Below are 24,358 nucleotides of genomic sequence, written 5' to 3' on the forward strand. Positions count from 1 at the left end.
TGGTAGGTAGAGAGGGTGTTAAATTGTTAACATACTTTAGTTTCTCTAGCGGTAATCCTGTCAAGTAGATACCATTAGCCCCATTTACACCAGGGAAAATTGAGGTCCCTGGAGGTTATATAACTTGCCCAAGGTCACCAAGTGAGTGCCAGAGCAGAGTCGAATTCAGCCTTGTCTGACTGAGAAAGCCCTCATTCTTAACAACATCCCCTAAGGTATAGGTCTTAGAAGAGAAATTGAAATGAGGGAACCCCTCGCCGCCCTCTGTCTTTTCAAGGCCAGTCCTAATGTGCCGCAGGAGGAAGGAGAGGGATACTGAAATTCTAATGGATTGTTGGAGGCAGAGATGGCCATGTGATGCTGGAGCAGAATTCGACCACTAGAGGGCAGCATGCCCACAAATTTATGGGAATTTTGGGCAGGGAGTGCCTAAAGTCCAATTCCTCTTTCCCCCATCACCCTATTCTTGTTAACTTAGGCTTCTGCCTAGCAGTGCTTACGTCACATTAAACGTATCTGTCCTGGGAGGTCAAGGCTGTGCATGCTCCCATCTGTGACTTCTTGATAACTGTACCTCAGAACTTCTTTCCAGAACCTATAAATGAAGAGGGACTGATAAGGAGGAAGAGAGAAAGAAAGGCCAAAGCCACCCAATATTTCCCAGGATGGCAGCTGATGCATAACAAGGCACTGGGAATTCTCAAGGAAGGAAATCTTGTATTCCCCTGCTTGGGGGAGGCATGGAATTGGCTTCAGTCCAACTCCAGGGGCCAGATTTGAGATTTCTTACAGTATGGGCAGGAGGAAATGAGGAACGGAAGTGAGCTGTGTGGGGTATTGGGCTGGTGTCATGGGTGTGTCTGTGTAGGCCTGTACCTTTGATTATCAGAGAGTGACAGGGTCTCTCCCAAGGGTACACAATATGAGAAGGAATTTTGTGGGTTCAGAAAGTCCAGAGTTGCATCTAGCACCTGCCTTCCTGCCCCTGAACTATACTTCTCAGGCTCTGGTCTGTTTCCCCTTCCACATCTCCCCGCCTCTCCAGAGGATGTCTGCCTCTCATTCTGAGACTTGAGCCATCCGGGGACAGGAGGGGAGGCTAGGAGGCCTGAGCCCTCTCCCTCTCTTTGTGCAGAGATGGGAAAGAGGCCCTGGGTAGAGAACAGAGCAGCTGGGGGTGCAGAGAGGGGGAGGGGGCTTAGGAGAGGCAGCTGGCAGGCGGGAAGCTGATCTGGGGGTCTCAAGTTTCTTGACATCAATTAGAGCAACCGGCCTGGGCTCATTAGTAGCCCCGGGTGCAGGGCTCATCAATAATGAATTAACTCCGCACACTGCCCGCCACCCCCCCCCACTGCACCCCCCCACCCCCCCCTCCGCCCCCGCCTGCCTGCAAGGTCACCCCGCCCTCCAGCCAGCTGCCTTACCTTGGTAAGTTAAGCAACCCCTCTTCTTTTTAAGATTTTATTTATTTGACAGAGATCACAAGTAGGCAGAGAGGAAGGCAGAGAGAGAGGGGGAAGCAGGCTCCCTGCTGAGCAGAGAGCCTGATGCGAGGCTGATGTGAGGACCCTGGGATCATGACCTGAGCTGAAGGCAGCGGCTCAACTGACTGAGTCACCCTGGTGCCCCAGCAGCCCCTCTACTGAGACCTCCCTAACTCAAGAGTCCCTGGGGGCAGTGTGGGAGAGCTGACAAGGCAGAGGGCTAAGAAGTCTCTATGAACAATCAACCACACCTACTTTTTGACTCCTATTTGTTCTGATTCTACCAAGGAGGTGAGAAAATGGCAAGAGGCAAGAAATGGGGGCAGGGGAGCAGGAAGTAGGATGCATAACAGGGCCTGGGGAGAAGCAGTCTTTGTGATACTAGGGTCAAACAACATGGTGGTAGATTGGAGCTAGAGTAAGAGGACCTCCTCTGATTGGCTAGGAGACCCTACATTCTCCCCCAAGGTCAGATTTGGGCAGCAAGACCTGAGTCCCCTGAGATCTCTGGGCCTCTGGATCAGAAGACCAAGGCATTGAAACCCCCAGCATTCTCTTGCCCTTGAGCTGGAACAACTTTTCTTGAAACCAGATCAGTGGGGGTTAAGGTAAGAGACTGCTGAAGTCCAGAACCAGGAACTTGAACTTCTCATCTAGTCTCACTTCCATGCTGAACCCAGGAATGCCAGTCTCCAATCCCCCTTACCCTTCCTCCATTGTTCCAAGACTCCAGTCCTGCCACCCTTCCAGCAGCAACCTCTTCCTCCCTGCCTCCACCCTTCTTAAATCCCAAGCGTTCTAATTCCCAGTCACACCTCCTTTCCCTCTGGCTGAGACTGGCCTGAAGCTGGCCGCATGGCATTCTGGGAAGTCCTCCTACCTTCCTCCTCTGGGGGCAGGTATAGACAAGTCCAGGCCATAGCAGCTGCATCTTCCACAGACACTTCACAGACTCCCAGACCCAGACTCCTGCCTCATGCTGGGGTCCCAGTTGCTCATCTCTAATCAAGTCCCCCTGTTAGTCCTTAAAATACATCCCATGTCCTGCACAGCCTCCTGACATTCTCCCCAGCCCGTACATTCTGTCCTATTCCCCATCCTCCCCTCCACCTCACCAAACACCCCACTAGTCCTCTTCAATTGGAGCTCACCTTAATGGAGAAGGCCCCGGGTTTAGGTCCGGATGCCTGATGGATGCTCCTATCCCCACCCCAATTCAGGTCATCTGTACAGGGCAGAACCTCAGTTCTGGGCTTTGTATCATCTTCTGGGAACCCTAGTGATCACCGTTGCAAGCTTCTTTTTCCACCTCTTTTTGAGTCCATTGATTGCAATCTCTTCACTCAGACCTTCCCTAAGGACCTGGGCATTTGAACCCCAGCCAGAAATCAACCTGGGATCCGTCTTCAGCTCCACATTTCGCCTCTGAAACCCAGCCCAAACATCCTGCTCAGAGAAACAAAGTCAAAGAAACAAAGGACCTTAGCATTCCCTGCCCTCCTCCACAGCTGACCCTGCCCAGCCTATCACTCTGAAGAGGACCCAGGTGTCCCACCCAACCCAGGCCCCATCCCTCCCCGGAGTACTCAAGCATTCCCTCACCCCATATCAGCTCATGACCAGACTTCCTGCCCTCAGACTCAGCCCTTCCCGGGAACCCAGGCATCTTAGTTCCAGGCTTCCTCCATCACCTCACACCGCCTTGTAGATGTCGTGTTCCCCCAGTCCTGGCTGCAGTGACACAGTAAATCCAGGAGACCGGGGCCAGCAAGTGGGAGAGAAAGCGGGAGGGGCAAGGAGCGGCCGAGACACCCCCTCCTGGAGCCCAGGGTGCCCGGGTTCCCCCTCCTCCTGTCTTCACCTGCTGCGGGCTCCGCCCCCGCTCCGCCTGGGCCGGCCTCTGCTCCTCCCCCGACTCCTCCCCCCGTACCCCCAGCCCGGCCAGAACGGCCCCCGGGACAGAGCGACGCGGAACCCCGGGCGCCTGGGTCCCCAACATGATCCTCGGTGAGTGGGCTCTGCGGCTCTGGGGTCCGGGGCTCCTGGGTCCCTCTCAGTAGGTCACCCCCCCCAACCTCCCAGCACCGCGGTGACTGCGGCCGCCCGTCAGCAACCGGTTCCCCCTCCCCCTTATTCTGGCTCCACATCTGGGGGTCCCCTCTTCCCCTTTTCCCCAAGCTGCCGCTTCTCTGGGTGATTTAGGGAGTGGTGAAGGGGAAAGCCGAGCCGAGTAAGACCCCCGCCCCATAATGAGGACATTGCGTATTCATGAGGCTCATGAATATTATATGACGGTCTACGAGAGGCTGGGGGAGAGGGCTGGTCTTGGCCTGGTGGAGTAGAGGAAAAGGTTCTGACCCGTTCCCCCACCAACCCCGCCACACACACACGCCCTCCCCCACCCTTTGCTCTGACACTCCGACATCCTTCTGGGCCCAGGATAAGAGGGAAAGGAGGAAGTGGGGGGCGGGCGGGGAAAAGATGGTGGGTGTAGCTTCGAGGTGTGTGTGGTGGGAGGTGGGAACCTGAGGGTCGGAGATAAGGGGGCTGGGGAGAAGCAGGGGTGGGAAACTGTCCATCCCAGGGCCCCTGCGGCTCCAATCCTGCCTCCGCAGCCATCCTGCCCCAACACGCCGGGACCTGCCCCTCTCTCTCCTTGCTCTGGCTGCCTGGGCCCTTCCTTCCCGGCTTCCTTTTTCTTCCTTCTCCCCCCACCCCCACCCCTCCCTTGGGCCGGGGGCACCAGGGGACAAGGAGCAACGGAGAGAGTAAGGATGGGGGAGGGGAGCCCCTGCGGGGCTCTGACAACCCTTCAGCCACAGCCACCCCATCCTCATGACCTACATCGGAAGGGAGCCCCAGGGTGGGGGAGGAGAGGGACTAGCTGTGCGCCTGGACTTCTTAGCTCCCCCGGTCTCATAGTCACTGGCCTGTTATGTCCTCTGACCCCTGACCTCTGCCCTGGTTAGGCCAGTTCCTGGGCCCTGTTTATGGTGGGGGACACCCCTCCCTCTCAGCAGGCCCACACACTCTCTGCCTCCCACTGGGGACACCTGGCTCCATGCTGGCGCCCCAGGGCTTCCTGGCTCCTGCCTCAGCCCTCTGCTGGGTCCCTCTGCTGGGTCCCTCCGCTGTTTGCCTCCCTGGCTCTTTTGCTTCCCTTCTTTCTTTCCACCTCTGTTAACTTCCCACTTGTGGGCTTTCTCCCCTTCTGCCCTCCTTCCTCCATCTCTTTCTCTCCCCGTGCTGTGTCTCTTCCCTCTCTCACCATGTTACGCACTCCATCATACCTACTCTGCGAACGAGGGAACGGAGGCATGAATGACTGGCTGCCTGCCTTTTTCCCGAAAATATCTCCAGCAAAGAAGAGATTCCTCACCCAACTCTGGAGACTGTCCCCGCCCTAAAGTGACCCTCACGAACACATCTTGGACTCAGGTCCCCAAAACATAGACTCCACATTCCTCCAACCTCTGCAATCCCTGCAGAGCCTATGTGCCCCACCCTGGGCAGGGGCCCCAGAGGCAGCCTCGTGCTTACCCAGAACAGGCCAGTGACAGCAGCACTTCCCTTGGTCAGTGGGCTCAAAAGACGAATTCAGGAACCTGCTCAGACCTGACCAAGACTCCATACCTAGGTCCACCAGTTGGACCCCCATCACATCTCCTAGAGGACCCTGTAGTTAATTCCCTCCTTCTGCCTACCTACGGAAGGGTGGGAAGCCTGCCCACTGGGCTCAGGCCCCACCCCCAGAGCCCATAGTAAGATTTTCTGTTCCAAATGCTGAGGTCTACTGAGTCCATGTGCCTGGTGGCCCTGACCAAATGGTGGGGCCCCGCCAACCTGCTCAAGATCTAGACCATGGGCCTGAGTTTAAGCAGATGGTGGTTCTGGGCTCAATTCCCTGTTCTGGGCCTTTCTTACTGTCCTCTCCAACTAGGCCTTTAGGGGAAGGGGGCATTGAAGGAAGCCCTTTCCTGTCAGATTGTGACGATTTCCCAGGGATCATCTCTCTTTCCTCTTCCTGGCCACCTCCTCCCTTTAGCCCTGCCCTGCCTAAAACCACCCTAGGGTTATTAAGGATGATATTTTAAGTAGTTGTTCATAATCATCCCCTTGTTGCTTTAATCTTTGACTTCAAAGCTTTTCCAGCCCTCAACCTGCCTCCTGTCCAGATCGGGGAAGTTGAGGCAGAAGGGAACAGATACATGGGATTTGGTCAAGATGTCAAGATGCAGGGATTCGAGGCTCTCCCCCCAGTCCCCAATTTTAGGCATTGCTGGAGAGGCAGAAGAGGCCCAAAGGCCTGAAGAAAAAGAAGGGTTAGAGATGAGAGCCCAGTCCAGACCCCAATCCAGTTCCTCCCTTGGCCCCAGAGTTCAATTCCCATCTTAACCCAGTGCTGACCCCACGCTTCTCACCACCTTAGGTTGGGGCCCTAATACTACTTGCAACCCTAATCCCAATACCTCTCTCCGATCCCACTCTCACCTGGCACAATCTTCAAGACCAGCACTAACTCACACCCTACCCTTACACCTTTCCTGACTCCTATGCCTGTCACACAGGACCACTCCCTAAGCCAGCTCATGGCAGACATTCCCATTCTTTACCACAAGGGCTTGAGGCCCCAGGCCTGACCTAAGACAGCCAAGGGTCTGGGACTCTGACCTGGCCAAAATTTCTGGGGAAGGGAGGAAGGAAAAGACCAGACATCAGTGGGATGGAAGGAATTAGATGTAGCTTGGTTGTGGCTCAGTGCTAGAGGGGAAACCCTAGCAGGATCAAAGTGCCTAGGGCTAGGTAGGACAAAGAAAGGGACAGATGGACATCCAGCCAAGGGTCTGAGAGTTCACCCTCTCTAAAGTGCATTGGGAACTGTCTTTAATAAAGCATTGGGCAATTCCCCACAGAGCTGGGTGGGGCTCTATCTGTTGGAGGTAATTACTCTAATGAGCTTCCCTCTGGAGAGGCTTGCCCCAGCCAGGCCCCAGCCAGGTCCCAACTCCTCCCTGCCCTGCCTGACTTGCATTTCGATCTCCTACCCCCTCCAAACCCACCTGAAGCCCTCACCTAGCCTGATGTCAGAAGCCCTCCAAACCCACCTGAAGCCCTACCTCATTTCCTGCTTCCCCAGTCCTCACTATGTTTCTGCCCTTCCCCACCCCCATACCCCATCTCTAGTCTACCTACAAAAGTGTAGTGCTTGAAAACCCTGTTTCTGGAGCCAGATAGACAGGTTCAAGTCCCTCACTAGCTGTGTGACCTTGGTCAAGTAACTCCCCTTCTCAGAGCTGATTGTTGTCATCGATAAGGTGAGAACTCGTTTATCTAGCAAACATTTATTGAGCTCCCTTTGTGACAGGCCAGCAATTTCCATGGACTCGTTCAATCCTCTCAACAACTCCTTGCGGCAGTGCTGTTGTTCTCTTTTGCTGAATGAACTCATCACCTAGCTCCTGAGCCTTGGGGCCATCCTCAGGGAGACCGTGTATGTCCAGTGCCTGGCATATAGGAAGCCCTCAAAAAGGGGCAACTGTTATTCTCAGGGAATAGGAGAGCCCGCCTGAAACGGGACCCCTGCTTCTGCCCACTCTGCCCATGAGCTTCCATCAGCCCCTCTTCCCAACTCATAGCACAGTAGACCCAAAAATCAGGAGGGAGACAGGTGAATCTCTGCTTGCCCACCTTGCTTCCTTGCCTAACTCCATTCTCATTTCAGTCCCCGCCCCCACTTCCCTCCCCTTCCTCCTTCCCTCCAGGGCTCCTGTCCGTGGAAGAGATGAGGTGCTGGCCACAGGGAACTGAATCGCTGCTATTTATTTTCCTCCAACCCCAGGAAGTGCAGGGACCTTGCTCTCCCCTTTCTCTCCTTGAACAAGATGGAATCCTGTGCTTGGATCACATCTCCATGCCTTCCAAGTGAGATTAGAGTCCTTCGGGGGTTATGTAGCCGCGAAAACATTTGCCACAGAGCGTGACAATCTTGATTTAAATCCCAGTCCTGATACTTATAGGCTATGTAATATCAGCCAAGGTTTTTAAGTTCCCTGAGCCTCAGTTTCCTCATATGTCTGATGGGGAAAATAGTATCAGCTACCTCCATAGAATCATAACTGCCTCAGAGATTAAATGTGATAATACTCAGAACTCATTGCCTGGCACATAGCGGCTCCACAATACTTTTTATTTTCTACTGCCTTTTCTAGAACTCATCTCTGTCTTCTTTTTTCTTTTTCTTTCTTTCTTTCTTTTTTTTTTTTTTAAGATTTTATTTATCTGTTTGAGAGAGAAAGAGAACATAGGCTGGGCGAGAGGGAGAGGGAGAAGCAGACTCCTTGCTGAGCAGGGAGCCCCATGCAGGGCTCAGTCCCAGGACCCTAAGATTATGACCCAAGCTAAAGGCAGACATTCCACCTACTGAGCCATCCAGGCGCCCTCATCTCATCTTCTGAGATGGGTGTATGAGTGTTGGGGCTTCAGAGAGTCTGGAGTTGGGGAAAGGGGTCAAGGAGCTGAGCTGCTCTGGGGCGGGGCAAGTGCCAGCCCAAACCAGCTGCTAGGGGTGGGTGCTGTGTGCCTGGGACTCTGGGAGCGCTCAGGTTTCTCTCACCATTCCTGATGCTGCCCAGGGCTCGTTAAGGCTGCCCTGGTCTGGTGTGCCAGGCTTGGGGTGGGGTGTGGGGGGGTGCACGCAGAGGGGAGAAGCCCTGAGGGGACAGACCAGGAAGGAGAGGTGGTCAGACTGCCCCTCAGACTGTCGGTTCCTCGCTTCTCTCTCCCTTTCTTGCTTTCTTTCTGTCTTTCTTCCCTGGTCTCTAGCTCTGTGTCCAGCTTTTCAGCAGAGTCTCTTTTTTTCTCTCTCATTTCACTCTCTTCCATCTCTCTGTTGTTCACTATCCTTTTCTTTCTCAGTATCTATGTCTTTTTTCTCAATCACTTACTCCTGCTTCTGTCATTCTTTCCTGTTCTCTCTCATTCACTTTTGTCTGTCTGTCTGTCTCTCCTCTCCCCCTATCTCATCCCAACTCTGAGGTAGCAGAGGAGGGAACCCACACAGGGTTTACAGACCCCCAGCTGCCCAAGGGCTAAAGCCAAGCATCCTGCCTTTTACTTCGACCCTTAGCCATCTAAACCCCAAGCTCCCTGCAGCCTTGACCTCAGGTACCCTGGCCACCCACCCTGGCAGAAGGGACAGACCCCTCCAGACCTTTCTGGATCAGCTCCCTGCCCCCAGCTGTGCCTGAGCCCTCCCCACCCCCTCCCTCTCGCCTCTGATTCCCTAATCCCTGCTCCCCCGCCCTCCCCTCTGCCCCACTTTTCCAGGACTCTGATTGGTTGATTCTACTGACTAGACTGGGGGGAGGGGGCTGGCAAGAGAGGGGGCAGGGGGCAGAACCAAGGGAAGGGGACGCTCTCAGGCCCAGGCCCCTGGGGGGCCAGGGCCAGGCCACTGCCTGGGGGCAGCAGTCACCAGAAACTGAAGGTATGCAAAGGGGCAGTCTCTATGGAGGGAGCAAGAAAGAACCCCGGGGTACCCTCTGCCCCAGTAAGGTCAAGGGAGGACGGGGCCAAGCTTGCAGCCTCTTTGCTTTGCCTTTGTTCCTGGGAAGCCCCTGTTGTAGGCAGGGGGTTGCTAAAGCAGTAAAGGGCAGCCGAAATTCCCTGACTGGTGGACTACGAGGTCACAGAAGGGAGTTGGGCTAGTGGAAGCCCAGAGGGGTCCTGAGGGCCTTTGGCCCACCCCCTTTGGAGCCTAGCAAGTGTCCTCCCATGGCTCTGGGGGGAGGAGAAAAAGGTTTCCAGGGTGGGTGGGTAGCGGAGTGGCTAGCCTGGACTTTCATTTCCCCTTGGGGTCAGACCCAGGCATTCCCCTCCCAGAGGCCAGGCTGGCAGTTCCTCCTGCCAAAAGCTGGAGCTGAACACTCACAGTAAGACAAAGGGGCCTGCAGGAAGACTGGAAGGTTGGGGGAGTGGTGCTCTGAGAATGGGCCCAGGCAGTCCACCTTCCAGAGCAAATGCCACCCACCTATGACCGACCCCCAGAGATGTCCACAATTAACCAGGATTTCTGACCGGCACAAATCACAGCTCTTTGGGCAGCCTGACTTAGTAGCCCTCCTCCAAATCTATGCCTCAGTATTCCCCTCTGAGCAGTGGCATGAATCACCCACCTGACTCTGTCCTCCCTGGGGTGAGACTTAGCCTTTGGGATTCCTTGGGGGAAAACCAAACCAGAAGAAGGGAGTGACCTGAGCCATGGGGCTCCCGAGTCCTGCTGATCTAGCAGAGAAGGTCCACAGAGAAGGTCTGTGCTCTTCCTGGGTCTGTAAGATGCCTAAAGGTCTTGGGGGAGGGAGGGAGGCTGGAGAAGGGGGAAGTGAAAACCACCCAGAAGGGAAGGACTGGTCTGCACCCTCCCCTGGGCCCACAGGGCACTGTGCTCCATTGCTCCGGACACAGCAAGCAGGGGAAGTGTGTGTGCACCACGGGGGTCACACTTCTGAGTGTGGGGGCCCCAGCTGGGGAGTGGGATGGATGGGTTTGGGCGGGGCTCCCAAGCCTCAACGTTCCTGCCCCATGTAATGCTTTCTCTGTCCTTCAGGCAGCCTGAGCCGGGCAGGGCCCCTCCCTCTGCTTCGGCAGCCCCCCATCATGCAGCCCCCACTGGACCTCAAGCAGATCCTGCCCTTCCCACTGGAGCCGGCCCCCACCCTGGGCCTCTTCAGCAACTACAACACTGTGAGTAGCAGCCTGCCTGCTTGCCTGCCGTACCCTCCCCCTGGCTCCTTCTTTCCTTCCAACTCACCCCTGCCCTCTTCTCTTATATCTAATTCCTTATCTCCTCTTAGGACCCCATCTCCCTGACTTCTACAAACATTGTTGGCTATTTGGTACACTACTAACAACAATAGTTAATTTTTGCTGAGGCCTCACTCTGAGCCAGATCCTGTGCTACATGTTTTATATGAATCCTCTCACTGAGTCCAACATCTAGAGGAGAAATGAGACTTAGAGAGGTGACTGTGACTCCAGAGAGGTGGACAGGGGGACAGGTGCTAAGCCCAGAAGGAGGGAACAAGCCTGCCTATTTGAAAATTCTAACTCTTTCGCATCCACAGCTGGATGGGGAGGGTCAGTGGGTTAGGGCTTAGAGGGCTAACAAAGTTGTCTAGATTGAATACAGTATGAAATAGGGAGCCATCATCTATTCCTGAGCAGGAAAGTGACTTGATAAGAGCAGCATTTGGGCAAGGTGGGTGGGACAGCTGGTTGAAAAGGAGCAGAGGCTAGAGGAGCAAAGCCAGGCCTGCAGGGAAACCTGGAAGTCCAGACTGGGCCAGTGGTAGGGCCATGTGAGTGTATAGGAAGGGGAGCGGCAAGGTGTTTCCAAGGAAATATTCCTAGGTCATGGTGACCAACTGGTATTTGGGGGTTTGGGGAAAAGGGAGAGGATGAGTAAAGACTGACTCCAGGACTCAAATCTCTGTAACTGGAAGTCACCTTGACAGGGGCAGGGGTATGGAGGAGGAAGCTGGTCTGGGGTGGGCTATTGAGCTCACTTTAGGACATGGTGAGCTGGTGTACAAGTGGATTGTTGAGCCGAAAAGGTCCAGCAGACAGTTGGAATTTGGGTCCTGGCAAGTGGGCTCGAGCTAAAGGTTTGGGGGAAGTCAGTTTCATTCAGCTCAGATAACCCATCATCAAACCATATTCAGCTACAAACGCTGACTGAGTTTCAGCGACGCACCAGGCACTATAGTAGGTGTTTCTATACCTGATCGCACTTCATCTTCACCAAAACGCAACAACATAGACATTAGGATTCCTGTTTCACATAAAACAAGGCAGAAACTAAAGCTCAGAAGGGTTTAGTAATTTACTGCAGTTGACATGGTATGTGCCAAAGGTATGATTCAACTCCATAGGGAAGCTGTTGTTTTATCGCTGTTTCACAGATGAGGAAATTGAGTTCTAACTATAAGCAAGGCACTATTCTAGATACAATGGAGACATGAGGGGGGAAAATGACAAGGTCCAATCTTTTTTTTTTTTTAAAGATTTTATTTATTTATTTGACAGAGAGAGATCACAAGTAGGCAGAGAGAGAGAGAGGAGGAAGCAGGCTCCCTGCTGAGCAGAGAGCCCGATGCGGGACTCGATCCCAGGACCCTGAGATCATGACCTGAGCCAAAGGCAGCGGCTTAACCCATTGAGCCACCCAGGTGCCCCGACAAGGTCCAATCTTGAAAGACCTTATATTCAGGGAAGAAATATCGACATCTATGCAGTGATCTATAACACAAAACAGAGCAAGAGTTACAAATATTGTGACAGAGACACAATGGTTCAAGTGAACAAAAAAAGATTTTGAGCACCTACTAGGTGCTGGGTACAGGACTGTCTGTGCCCTTGGGGAGCTCATGCTCAGTAGGAATGATAACAAGTGAACAGCTACCCTATAGTGTGAAAAGAGCTGTGTCAGAGGCATTTAGCTTGTATGGGAGCCCAAGCAGGGTGTCAGGAAAGACTTGCTGAATGAGGCAGTGCCTAAGGGACCAACCAGAGCTGAACAGGAGAAAGAGAACAGAGGAAAAGAGATTGAACCCAGAGGTGACATGATTTGGGCTTTGAAGAATTATTAGCAGGATTTTAAAAGGGACCTTAGAGAACATTCCAGACTGAAGAAACAGCATGAACAAGGGCTAGAAAAGAGCACTTGAAGAAGGGCAATTGATTCAGTTTGGCTGGACCAAAAGGGGCTGAGAATATCTCCTTCCACCCCCTACCCTCCCACTGTCATCCCTGTCCCCCCACTCCCCACCCCCTGGTCTGCACACCTTATTTACATTTACCCTTAGGTCTCCAATGTCATTTCCCCCATTTTATTAGATGAGGAAACACAGACCAGAATGACCAAGTAAGTGACTTGCCCAAGGTCACAAAGCTAGTCAATTCGCATGGATAGTTCAGGCTTTCTGACTCCCACAGGGCTCAGGCCCCACTGCCTCTAGCAGGGACTAGCTATTTAAAGCCATGAGTGCTGATAAGCTCAGAGGGTGCCGCGGAGCGTTGAAGCAGCACCAACTTTGGCATCTGGCCGGCAGGATTTGAATTGACATTCCAAAAGTACTGGCTGTGTGACCTTAGGCAAATCGCTTCACCACTCTGAACCTGAATTTTACCAGCTGTAAAAACTAGATAGTAATAGTATCAACACACAAGGCTGTTGGGAGAATTGTATCACATAGTCGTAGTGCCTGGCCCAAAGTAAGTGTTCTGTGTTAGCCACTAGGATTAGTATGTTATTGCTATTATTTTCATTTAAGAGAGGATCAGAGAGAGAAAGGTAGTATGGCCAAGGCCTCAGCCTTTTAGAAGAAGTAGACTTAGGCAGCAGGAATAGGAGGAGGCTCCAGCAAAGGAAATGGAAGAGCCACTGGAGGGGGTGGGGAGGCAACCTGGTTCCTGTAGAGTTGGAGAAGCCAAGGGAGAGAGTGTGGCGGGCTGCATCAATAGTGTCAAATTCTGCAGGGGAATGAGGACTGCAGAAAAGCTGCAGACAGCCCATTGGCAATACTGTGCAGCAGTTAAGTACATGGCTTTGGAGTCAGGCAGCCCAGCTTTAAATTCAAATCCCAGTTCAGCCACTTACTAGCTTATGACCTTGGGCAAATTATTTAACCTCTCTAAACCTCAGTTCCCTCATCTATAAAATGAAGATAATGATAGTACTTATTCTGAATAGTGGTTGTAAAGATTAAATTAGATAATCCATGCAAAGAGCTCAGTACAGAGGCTGGTACATTGCAAGGGCTCAGTCAACATTAGCTGGTGATGGTGGTGGGGTGGCCGTGGTTTTATTTTCATCGCAGAGTCTCTCCCTCCCTGGACTAAGACCTCCAGATCTCTCTCCTACTGGGGCAGTTCCTACCTCTTAGACCTCTTGCCACATTATGTTTTCCTCTGCCCTTGGATGTCCCTCTTTGTCTCCCAAAGACAACCTCTCTCTACCTCCAGCCCCCCCACGCTTCACTCTTCTCTCTATCCTATGTAGAATGGGAGAGGGTGAGATCCAGAGATGAGAGAGGGGGAAACCTAGGACTTGTCCAGAGAGGATGAGCAGGTGTCTGGGGGAGTGGGTTGCTCTGCCCTCCTGTCCCTCAGCCACCAGTGCTGCCCCTACTTGACCACCAGAGGGCAGCAAGTGCACGAAGCATAAGCTCTTTGGGAACCTGGTTGTCCAGCAGGTGGCGGGCGACGCGGCGAGGTGGGAAGAGGTTAGGGACGATGTCCCCAGTCTGAGGTCGCTTCTGCTCTGGACGCCCCCGAGCTCCACCGTTCAGAGGAGTCGCTGAGAGCGCAGTGCCTGACACCTAGGTACCTGGGCTCAATTTTCCCTCCTTAGTAGAAGCGACGTGTAAAAAGGACAAAGGGGTAGTGCTTAGAGGGAAGAGAAGGGTCGTTTGGGGACCTGGAAGAGAGGTTGTTAGCAAAGAAGTGAGGGCCATGGCAGAGGGGATGGAAGAAAGGAGAAGCGTCCGAGTTAGAGAAACAGAGTCGTCCAAAGGATTGGTGGGTCCAGTGGAGACCCACTGGACCCAGGACTCTTCCTGGGAAGAGTGGAGGAAGCCGAGGTCACCTGGTCAATACACGGTCGCTGGGCCGAGCGGCCCCTCTCCAGGGCAAGGTCTACCCTGGAACGTGTATCTGGATACGGACACCCCTTCCTCTCCTCTTTTCACCCCAGCCCCGCTTCATCCCTCGCTGGCTCCCTAGCCCCACCCCCGTCTGTGGCCCGCCCTCGGCCCCGCCTCTGGGGCGGGCTCCGGTCTCGGCCGGCACCGCCTCCCCTTCTCCGGCCCGGCGGGCCGCACAGCCCCGAGCCACCCGGGCAACGAGCGCCGCGTCCCCGGCCTGCCAGGCCCGGCCAGGCTCGGGTGCCCCGCCCGGGTCCGCCGCCCCGGGCCATGGAATCGCGGCCCCCGGGGTCCCGCAGGGTAAGCCACCCGGCCCCTCTTCTCTCCCTGACTCCCGACGCTGCCGCAGCGCCCCCCCCACCCCATCCCCGCCCGCCCCTGGCGGGCGGGCTACCTCTCCTTTCGCTTGGTCCTCGGGTTATCTGGCCCATCCCCCATAGCTGGCGCGGTCCCAACCAATCTCTGGATCCCAGCTGGCACCCCCAGACTGTTGCCACCGTACTGGATACCCCCACCTCTGCTTCTCAGATCCTTGGAGTCCCCCAAATCTTCAGACTTCCCATCAGGTCTTACATGTACCCTCAAATTACCACGCCGTTTACAGCCCTCTTATCCCATCCCGGCGTCTCTCCCCTTCCCAGCATCCCTCCCCCACCAGCTTCGACCTGCTCTTTAGACACCCCTAGCTCTCTTTCTTTCCTATTTCAATTCTTCCAATCCCTCAATTCTTCCCATCCCTGAGATTCCACCCTCATTCCCTTTTCACCTTTATGGGGGGGAGGGGAGAGGATGGGGAAGTGGGGTGGTCAAACAAGGGGCAGCGGTTTCCATCAGATAAAGAGCAATGGAAGGAAATATAATCGTGCCCCCCCTTCGTGTTCCTGATCTGGTTTCCTCCCTTCCCTCCCCCTTGCCCTTCCTGATTCATTTTGCCCCAGCTTCAGGGAGCCATTCCCCTTCATGTGTGCTGTTGGAGGGCAGGTGGGAAAGGAATGTTTTTGTGGACCTTTCCAGGCAGTGTCTAGGCCAAAATCCCAAGGAAGGGGCTCTGGAGGGGAATGGGCTGTGGGAGATGTTGGCCTCCACCCCTCCCCAGAGAGCCGTCATCTAGGTCACCAGGGCCTCTTGACCTTGGCCTGGAGCGGCACTTCAGTGGCTCACATTCCACCTGCGCAGGGATTGGGCCCAGGAGCCCTCACCTTCAGCCTGGTGTCTCCTCAGTTCCTGGAGGAGAAGGTAGGAAGGACCCACCACCCTGGGTTGGTGCCCTCTAACCCACCCACCCCCATCCCTGGCTGTTGTTTATGGTCTTAAACCTGAGGAGGGGTGTGTGCAAAAGAAAAGGCTCTCAGCCTGACAGGAAGGACCCAAGTGGGGCAGAGACCCATTCTTCCAGGATGGTTGTTGGGACAGTCAGCCCACAGGTCAGCCTCAGGGCAGTCTGGGGAGCAGGCTGGGGCAGAGACAGAACTGGGACCTCTGCTGTCCCCTCTCCATCCCACCTCTCTCCCTACTGCTGTCATCGACTTAGGTTTCCTGGCCCAGATTGGGTTTCTGTTTGGGCTGAATTCCATTCCCCACCCAGCTTGTGAGGAAGCCCTGGGGCAGGGGGCTGGTGGGGGGCAGGGGGTGTCTCTGGGTAGGGAGGACTGACGCCTGGGACTGGGAGCTGAGAGCAGTTGTCTGCCTCCCCTTTCTGATTAAAGCCTGTCTCCAACTTGGTCTGTCTTTCTTTTTGCCAAACACATCATACATTCACACAGATAAACACACAGCTGAAGATTACACAACCTGACCATTCATGGCGTCGGCAAAGCCCCCGACACAGAAATGTTGATACATAAATGATGTACACACAGCACATGACACTCCTTCACACTCCACCCATGCACAGATTGATCACAGCCTGCCTAGACACACACAGTCACACCCATTCTTCCCTTGTTTGGCTTCTCTTTGAATAGGACCTGGGTTTCCAGGAGGTGAAAAGTGAGCTACTGCAAGGGGCTGCTTCCAGCCAAGGACAGACCCAGTGATGGGACACTTATCAGTCAGACCAGTCATCTGAAATTGGTCATGGCTCCTGCCTCTACTACTACTAAATCAGGCAGCCCATTTCACAGGGATCTAAAGCCCCCTTCCTGACATTACCCCCAACCAGCCAGTGAGGCTACTGGGGAGAGTCAGGATATAGGGACTTTTCAGATTCCAACCACCTTCGTCCCCCTGCCTCATGTTTCCGTCTCTCACCAGTATCTTATGGGAACCATGAAGACCTGGGAACAGGGAAGGGGCTCAGCTGAGGAGCTAAGGAACCCCAAGTCCCAGCCACTATTTTCCACTTGATTCTTCCACCTAGAAGACAAAAACTTCACTCTAATTTCATTCCGTCCTTAGGAGAGGTCCCAGCCATCACTCAATCCTCAGTCTCGGCTACATTCCAGTCTCGCCTCTCCCTGGCTGCCTAGGGGCCAGAAGGGAGGAGGACTGTGCAGGGAGGCAGTTTTCATGCCTCTGGTCCCCTGGCTTCATCCCCTGATAGCTGAAGGACTCAGAGAGAAACTCCCATCCTCTCCCCTCCTCTTGTGAACTCTTGGCAGGAGACTGCGAAGACATCTGCTGACCCAGGGTGGGGGCAGAGACGGTTCCCAATCACGCCCAGTCCCACAGCCCTGCCCCAAAGAAAGAGTTCAGAAGATCTTTCTGCTGCCAGACCAGACCAGCTTCTTAGTCCCCCCACCCCCACCACCACCACTAATTCCCCTTTATTCGCTACAGCCACGTGTTCTCACCAGAGTTCTTTTACTCCCTTTAGATCTGCTGCCTTCAAGAGGTCTAGGAAGTGTGTTAGGGCAACCGGGGCCAGATGGGAAGCTGGGGATATCTGTCTCCTGGGACTAGAAGCTTGCATTAGTAGACATCTCCCACCAGAGTGGGGCCAAAAGAGTTCAAAGGGCTCAGCTGAAGGCCCTAGGATCTGGGGTGCTTTGGGACTTCCCATCAGTTGAGCTTCTGGTGGATTCGCCTAGATAGAGGCCAGAAAAGAGAGTTGGATTGTCGTGGTGTGATGAACTGAGACAGCAGTCCATGTTCGAGTACCAGCTCAGCTGTTAACACGTGATAGGACCTTGGGCAAACCACTTCTACTTTCTATCAGATGGGAGCAAGGGGCCAGTTGATCCCTCACGTCCCTTCCTGTGCGGTGAAGATTGGGCTAGGAGGGAATCTGGGGACTGAGGCTCAGAGCCCTCAGGCCAACTGAGAGCTAGAGAGGAGTTTCTGGGGATTTTGGTTCAACCCAGCTGCTACAAATGTAGGGGATGATGGACATAAGCTTGTGCTGGGGTTCCTGGCTCACCCCAGCCTGCCTCCACAGATGGACCCTGTGCAGAAGGCTGTACTCTCCCACACTTTTGGGGGACCCTTACTCAAGACCAAGCGACCCATCATTTCCTGTAACGTCTGTCAGATCCGCTTCAATTCTCAGGTAAGAAGCGTAACTGCTCAAGGGGGTGGGGCAGCAATAGCCAGGGGATGTCAGGGGAGGAACAAAGAATGGGGATACTGCAGGAGGGGCAGGGGTGGATGGAAGGCACTTGAGAGGTACAAGAGGTGGCTGTATATTTCAACACGAAGTAGGCCAGTCCTCTATGGTTGACCTCTCCCTCGCTTGACGACTGAGGCTTCCCTGGTTCAGAACTTCTTACAACACAGGTAGCCATCATGTCTGCATGGGAGAGTGGCCTCTGGCGCGCTAGTCCTTGGGCACTGGTCTGAGTTAGGACACTGAGTCCCCTGCAGAACCTGTGCCTCCATGATCTCTGCTAAACTCCTCCCCTCACCCACCCACTTCACTCTAACCTCCCAGCTTCCTCCTCTCTCTACCCTTTCCCATGACAGACTTTCCCATGGAGAGAAACCACCCAAAATGCAGAACCTAGGTGTCAGGCCTTTCCAGCCGTCCTCCCTCTGAGGCTCCCCTGGGACTTTGTGGGGTACAAGTTCTCAGAGATTTTGGAGAAAAACAGCAGAGCCTCATTCTGCTGAGTAGGGGGAAATAAAGCACATTCTGTTTCTCTACCCAGTCCACACACACACACCATGATGCCAGGCTCCACACATCACTGCTCCACCCCTGGGCCGTCAATCTTCTTAATTCATCCACACGTTTTTATTTCTACTCTGTCCATGTCTGGGTGACCTTGGGGCTCCAGGACTGTATGTTCTTAGCAGGAGGTGTACATAGGAGTCAGGATAGAGCCAGGACCAACCCCACTTTAGGTCTTTCCTTTACCTTAATCCCAGGCATCCCCTCTCCCAACCCTGGCTCCACTCCCTGGTGGAGGGCAGAGAACTAGAGGGGCAGGGGGCCAATAGTAGACAGCCTTCCCCTCTTTTGCCCTCCCTTTCCCTCCCCCACCAAGTGGCTCTGTTTTGACAGCTGTCTCTGCTGCTGTCTCTATCTCTAGAGCTGGGCTTGGGGCCAGGGTCCTCCAGGGTATCCACAGAGGCTTCAGGAAAAATGAGAACCAGGGGGAAGTAGTCAGGAGAGAGCCCAGACCTCAGGGCTCTTTGGGACTCCCAGCCTGAGTATAGAAGCAGTGAAGGCTGCCTCCCAGGACCAGGAGACATAGGCAAAGAGGCCAGGGGGCCAAGAGATTGCTGGCTGGCTGGCTGGATTACTAGGACCATCCCATTTAAGATTCTATTATAGGTTGGGGTAACCCTCCCTCACCCAGAACTAGGTAAGGAGCCGGAGTGAGCAGCCAGGCCCTGGGTGTGGTGGTAGGGTGGAGCCTGGGCTAGGTAAGGATCCAGGTTTCCACCTACTCAAGCTTGAGAAGCTAGTCTGAACCCCAGGAATAACCAGCCCTCCTTGGCATGGGGCTTTACATCTCACTGGTACAGTGAGAGAGTCACTGCAGCCTGCTGAGACCACCCCAGGACCTGAAGGAGCTCTGTGGGGAGAATGGTCAGATGAAAGGTGATCTCAGATTCCATTTTCTTCCTTCATCCCTAAAGAGCCAGGCGGAGGCACACTACAAAGGTAATCGCCACGCCCGAAGAGTCAAAGGCATCGAGGCTGCCAAGACCCGAGGAAGGGAGCCTGGCGTCCGGGAACCTGGAGACCCAGCTCCCCCTGGCAGCACCCCCACAAACGGGGATGGTGTAGCTCCCCGTCCAGGTGTGTCTGAATCCCGCTCACCCTACCCTCTCCCCGCATTGTTCAACCCATCTTTTTTTTTTTTTTTTTAAAGATTTTATTTATTTATTTGACAGAGAGAAATCACAAGTAGATGGAGAGGCAGGCAGAGAGAGAGAGAGGGAAACAGGCTCCCTGCTGAGCAGAGAGCCCGATGTGGGACTCGATCCCAGGACCCTGAGATCATGACCTGAGCCGAAGGCAGCGGCTTAACCCACTGAGCCACCCAGGCGCCCTGTTCAACCGATCTTGTCTCTGTTCTTTCCCCACTTCCTCGAATTCTCTGCTTTCATCTCCCTCTTCCTCAGCCCGTACCCCACCCTGACCCAAGGTGAGTCCTAGAGCCAAGCACAGTGATACAGAATTTCCATCCTGTCACCCTCACTACCGCCCCAGCTCCTCTCAACAGAGTCCCCACTGTCTGTCCTCCCCACCGCCCAGTGACTCAGAGAGGGGCTAGGGTGAGGCCACCTGGCAAACTTCCTCAAGAAAAAAGGAACCATCAAATCCAGGCAGAGGCTCCTTCATCTTGGGGAGAGGGGCAGGGAGGGATTAGGACACCTCGGGGCCTGCCTGGAGGTACTGAGAGCTCAGGAATCTCAGGCCACTCCCTGGATGATCTTGGTTGATCTTTTGACCTCACTGGGCCAGAGTTTTCTTTCCTGGGAGTGAGACTTTAAGATGTTTGAGGTCTTTTCCAGGTTTACAAAAAGCAGCTCTGAGATTCTTTCTCCCTCATGGCTGGTGGCCATCTTCAATCATACTCCCAGCCAAGAAATTGGAAGGAAGGAATATCAAGACAGGAAGATATGAGCCACCCGCATCCTGGGATTACCACATCAGATATCAGTCATGACCAACTCCAGAGAGACTGGGAGAACCCCATTTCCTCTTATCCTTGCCTGTCCTTTCTGCCCCACCCTAAGCAGAATGAAAATCAGGCATCTGCTTCACCAGCTTGGGAACCAGGACCCCACTCTCAACACACACACGTGCACACACAGACACACACACACATCCTGTAGAGAGGCACAGACAGGGTGGGCAGGTGAGCTGAGTTCTAACTGTGCTCTGGCTGCTTAGTCTGATCATTTTTTAACATGGCAGCATCTGCAAAATGGGAATGATGATGATTGTGGTAGTGGTAGCTGACATTTCCTGAACATCATTGTTCTAGGTGCTTTATGTATACTACCTCATTGAATTAGATCTGATGGTACATCTCGAAGGAGATCATGATACCTCCCCTACTTGTGTAAACCATGAAACCCTGTCCAGATTGAGATGTGGGTGTGCTATCTGGATTGACGTAGGGTAACGGATGACAGAAATGAGCAAGAGAAATAAAGGGAAAGCTCGCAGGATGGACAAGCAAATGCACACCTGTGGGGGTCCGGAGGTCCCTTCCTACAGGTGCCGTACTCCCACTGCCAGCCTCCCCACGACCCGGAAACTGGATCGGCTGCTGGAGCAAGAATGGGAGTGCTAGAATTTCCCCTGTACAGAGGCCAGAACCCAGCGCTGAGGGCTGGGGCCTGTGCATCTTTAATCAAGCCATGAATTATAGAGCAGCCTGCATCCCTGTTCCTTCTCCGGTTCTGCTGTTTCTATTTCCCTTTTGCCATGTCTGTAACTGTTTCTCCTGACCTCTCCTCATGCTGCCTCTGCCCCTTCCTAGAGCTCTTTGGCATGCCTCCCTGGGGACTGGGCAGGACTCTGGGAAGGGGCTGGTCAGGCAGGAAACCTAGGCCGGCTGGTAGGCCATTGAGACCAGAATCCTTGTTCCATGCCTCTCCCCATGGCTAGGCCAGGTGCCAGCTTCACCCTGAAGAAGGGCCAGTGGGGCCAGACCCCTCAACCATTCTCAGCTTCTGGAAAATGAGCCAGGCCTTGGAGCCTCACACCCAGCCTGCAGCAGCTAGACCACATTTGGCTCTGGCCCAGGGCATGAGAGCATGCATGTTGTCACAGGGTGGGGACTCCTGGGCCTGTGCCCTCCAGGAAATGGGGGTGGGTTTCCTCCACATAAAGAATTTTCTCCAAAAACCATCTGGGGTGACCCCTATGTTTCTCCCCTAACAACAGTTTCCATGGAGAATGGACTGGGTCCAGCTCCAGGATCCCCAGAGAAACAGCCTGGCTCCCCATCCCCTCCCAGCATTCCGGAAACTGGTCAGGGTACAACCAAGGGTGAAGGGGGGACTCCAGCCCCAGCTTCCCTCCCTGGGGGCAGCAAGGAAGAAGAGGAAAAGGCCAAGCGGCTGCTCTACTGTGCTCTGTGCAAGGTGGCAGTGAACTCCCTGTCCCAGCTTGAGGCTCATAACAAAGGTATGGACTCTCCTTCCACCTCTATTCCCCTGTCCTCAGCCCCCTCCTGTTCCCTACCTCCTAATTCATTCCCCCAACATCCTGGACCCTCTAAGACTTACCAGTCTCTCTCTCTCCCAAATAATCTCCCCACCTCCTTAGTCACTGACTTTCTTGGTTCCCCCTCCACCTGCCTTCTTTACCTGTGACTCTCCTCTGATCCACCTTGTGTTTGGGGGGCATCCAAGGGACTGGGGAAAACCCCACAGTTGATGCTCCCCTATCTTTTAATTGGGAATGTGTTTGTCATCTAGTAGGCCTGGAAACTTTTTCCTCCACCCCTTACCTTCTGCCCTCTGTGGGCTCCAGGTACTAAGCACAAGACAATTCTGGAGGCCCGAAGTGGGCTGGGCCCCATCAAAGCTTACCCTCGTCTGGGGCCTCCCACTCCTGGGGAACCAGAGGCCCCTGCCCAGGACCGAACCTTCCACTGTGAGATCTGCAATGTCAAGGTCAACTCGGAGGTCCAACTGAAACAGGTGGGTCCAAGGCCTTTCCCAGGAACTCTAGGGAGTTCTATTCAGTAAGTGGGGAAGAGAACAGGGAGCTTGGGTAAGGGCGCTTCTCTCAGGGTCTGTCCTTGGTGCCACAGAAAGGGCGGAGCCAGGTGTTTGGGGGTGTGGCAACCAGCGTCGGCTGCTACTTTCCCGGTGGCTCACAGCCCCCTATCCTCTCAATCCCACAGCACATTTCCAGCCGGCGGCACCGAGATGGCGTGGCCGGGAAGCCCAACCCGCTACTGAGCCGTCACAAGAAGCCTAGGGGCACCGGGGAGCTGGCGGTGAGGCCTGGGCGCCAGAGAATTCGGCCTTGTGAGGGGGAGGGCCGGAACTGGGGGGAGAAGGCGATGCGGGCAGGCCTGGGGAGAGGTGGGGTTTGCGAGCCACTGCCTGACTTCTCTCTTTCCCCGCCCCTCTCCCCCCAGCAGAGCACGCTGACTTTCTCCAAGGAGCTGCCCAAGTCCCTGGCGGGTGGCCTGCTCCCCAGCCCCCTAGCGGTGGCTGCGGTGATGGCAGCGGCAGCAGGCTCCCCGCTGTCCCTGCGTCCGGCCCCAGCCGCACCTCTTCTCCAGGGACCGCCCATCACCCACCCCTTGCTCCACCCGGCCCCCGGGCCCATCCGAACAGCGCACGGACCCATCCTCTTCTCCCCCTACTGACCTGAACCCCAAATCCCCTCCCATTCAAACCCCCCCACCTCCAGCCGGGACCCAGGCTTCCAGGCTCCAAGCCTGCCCCTACTCTCGGCACTCCCTGAATGATCTCTCTCCTTCCCCCCCACCCCGAGGTACGGGGTTCCAGGAAAGGGGAGGGGTAGCGGGCGAGGGGGGCTTCAGAAGGGGGGGAACACCCCAGATCTCAGGGAACCCCGCCCCCTGCCCTTCCCTCTCCCCTAGAAAAGGGGGGGCCGTCTCACCCCCGAGCCCCCTTGGAGACACCCCCCCTCCCAAAAGCCATGTCCATTCAGCCCTTCCCCCCCAAACCTAGCACAAAACGGGGTTCACAAGCCATGGTCGGAGTCCGGGGGGGCAGAAATGGATTTTCCTGGCAATAAGCGGACTCTGGGACTCCGGCCCCCTGCCCCCAAACTGAAGCGCTTCCGTGAACACCCCCATCCTCCGCAGGGGGAGGGGAGCGGGCGGGATCCTGGGTCCCTCAAAAGCACTTTGGTTTTACCGCCTGCAACCTCACTGTGCCCGCCCCGCACCATGCCCCAGCCCCAGGTCTACCTGGGCCCATCGCAGGGGCAGCACTTGGGGGCATCTCTGGCACTTGGGTGGGACCAAGTAGATGCCCCTACAGACCCTTCCCTCACCTTCTTCCTCCCCAGTCTGGATTCCATTCTTTTCACCAGCACCCATCGCCCAAGGGGTACCGAGGGGGGCAAGGGGTGTCCAGTCCAAGCCCACCCCCGCCTCGCCTTCCGCAAAACTGTGAGCAAAAAGCAATAGAAGCCTCGCCCCCGCCCCTCCCCTTTCCGCAGGATTCGCTGAGTCTGTAGCCTCCCCCGTCCTCGCTCCTAGACCTCATGGCTGTCCCTACCACCAAACACCTCCAACTGCACAACTCGGGCGGGGGCGTGACCTCCCTCCCCTCTCTGTGGTTTCCGTGTCGTCAGCCCTTACTGCAGCCGACCGGGAGGGGGACGGGCCCCCACTGGCCTTCCCGTCCCCATCAACTCTTTATGCTTGACGATGTAGCAACCCCGGCCCCCCACCCACGTCTTCCCTTTTCCCTCTCCCCGACAATAAAGTCTGGATTCGTTGCCCTCCGTCCCCCAGACTCAGACTCTCAATCTTGGCTCCCTGGTATGGGAGCTATTCCAACGGGAGATGGATCTGTATGGTGAAAAGGGGACCAGAGAGACGGCGGTGGGAGAAGGCAAGATCCGAGGCTTGTGGAAAACGAGCAGAGGATCCCAGTCCCACTCACACCCGCTCCCGCCAGCCCAAATGTAAACTTGGCAGTGGGGAATCGTTCCGAGTCCTAGGCTCGGATGGTAGCCGCGGCTGTTGAGAATTCTCCATAACTCCACCAGGCGGCGCCAACGACGTGGAAAAAGAGTCCCCCTCTAAGACGCTCCCGTCTCTCGCGATTCTGGGA

At 55.0% G+C, this 24,358-nt stretch overlaps 1 protein-coding gene across 9 annotated transcripts; it reads left to right on the forward strand.

Moving 5' to 3' along the window:
* Positions 1 to 3,360: 3,360 nt before the first annotated feature.
* Positions 3,361 to 24,030, forward strand: ZNF385A (zinc finger protein 385A). Of its 9 annotated transcripts, none has more exons than XM_059185093.1 (8): positions 3,361 to 3,491; positions 10,090 to 10,226; positions 17,562 to 17,672; positions 19,208 to 19,370; positions 21,474 to 21,716; positions 22,065 to 22,234; positions 22,441 to 22,536; positions 22,681 to 24,030. In XM_059185093.1, the coding sequence occupies exons 1-8, from the start codon at positions 3,482 to 3,484 to the stop codon at positions 22,912 to 22,914; spliced, it is 1,164 nt and encodes a 387-aa protein (XP_059041076.1). In that variant the 5' UTR covers positions 3,361 to 3,481; the 3' UTR covers positions 22,915 to 24,030. The 9 variants fall into 9 exon arrangements, with proteins under 9 accessions (XP_059041076.1, XP_059041077.1, XP_059041073.1 ...); XM_059185094.1 differs by having other exon boundaries at positions 22,684 to 24,030; XM_059185090.1 differs by having other exon boundaries at positions 3,419 to 3,491; positions 10,094 to 10,226.
* Positions 24,031 to 24,358: the final 328 nt, after the last annotated feature.

This window comes from Mustela lutreola, chromosome 8 (genome assembly GCF_030435805.1).
Source record: "Mustela lutreola isolate mMusLut2 chromosome 8, mMusLut2.pri, whole genome shotgun sequence".
Taxonomy (NCBI): Eukaryota; Metazoa; Chordata; class Mammalia; order Carnivora; family Mustelidae; genus Mustela; species Mustela lutreola.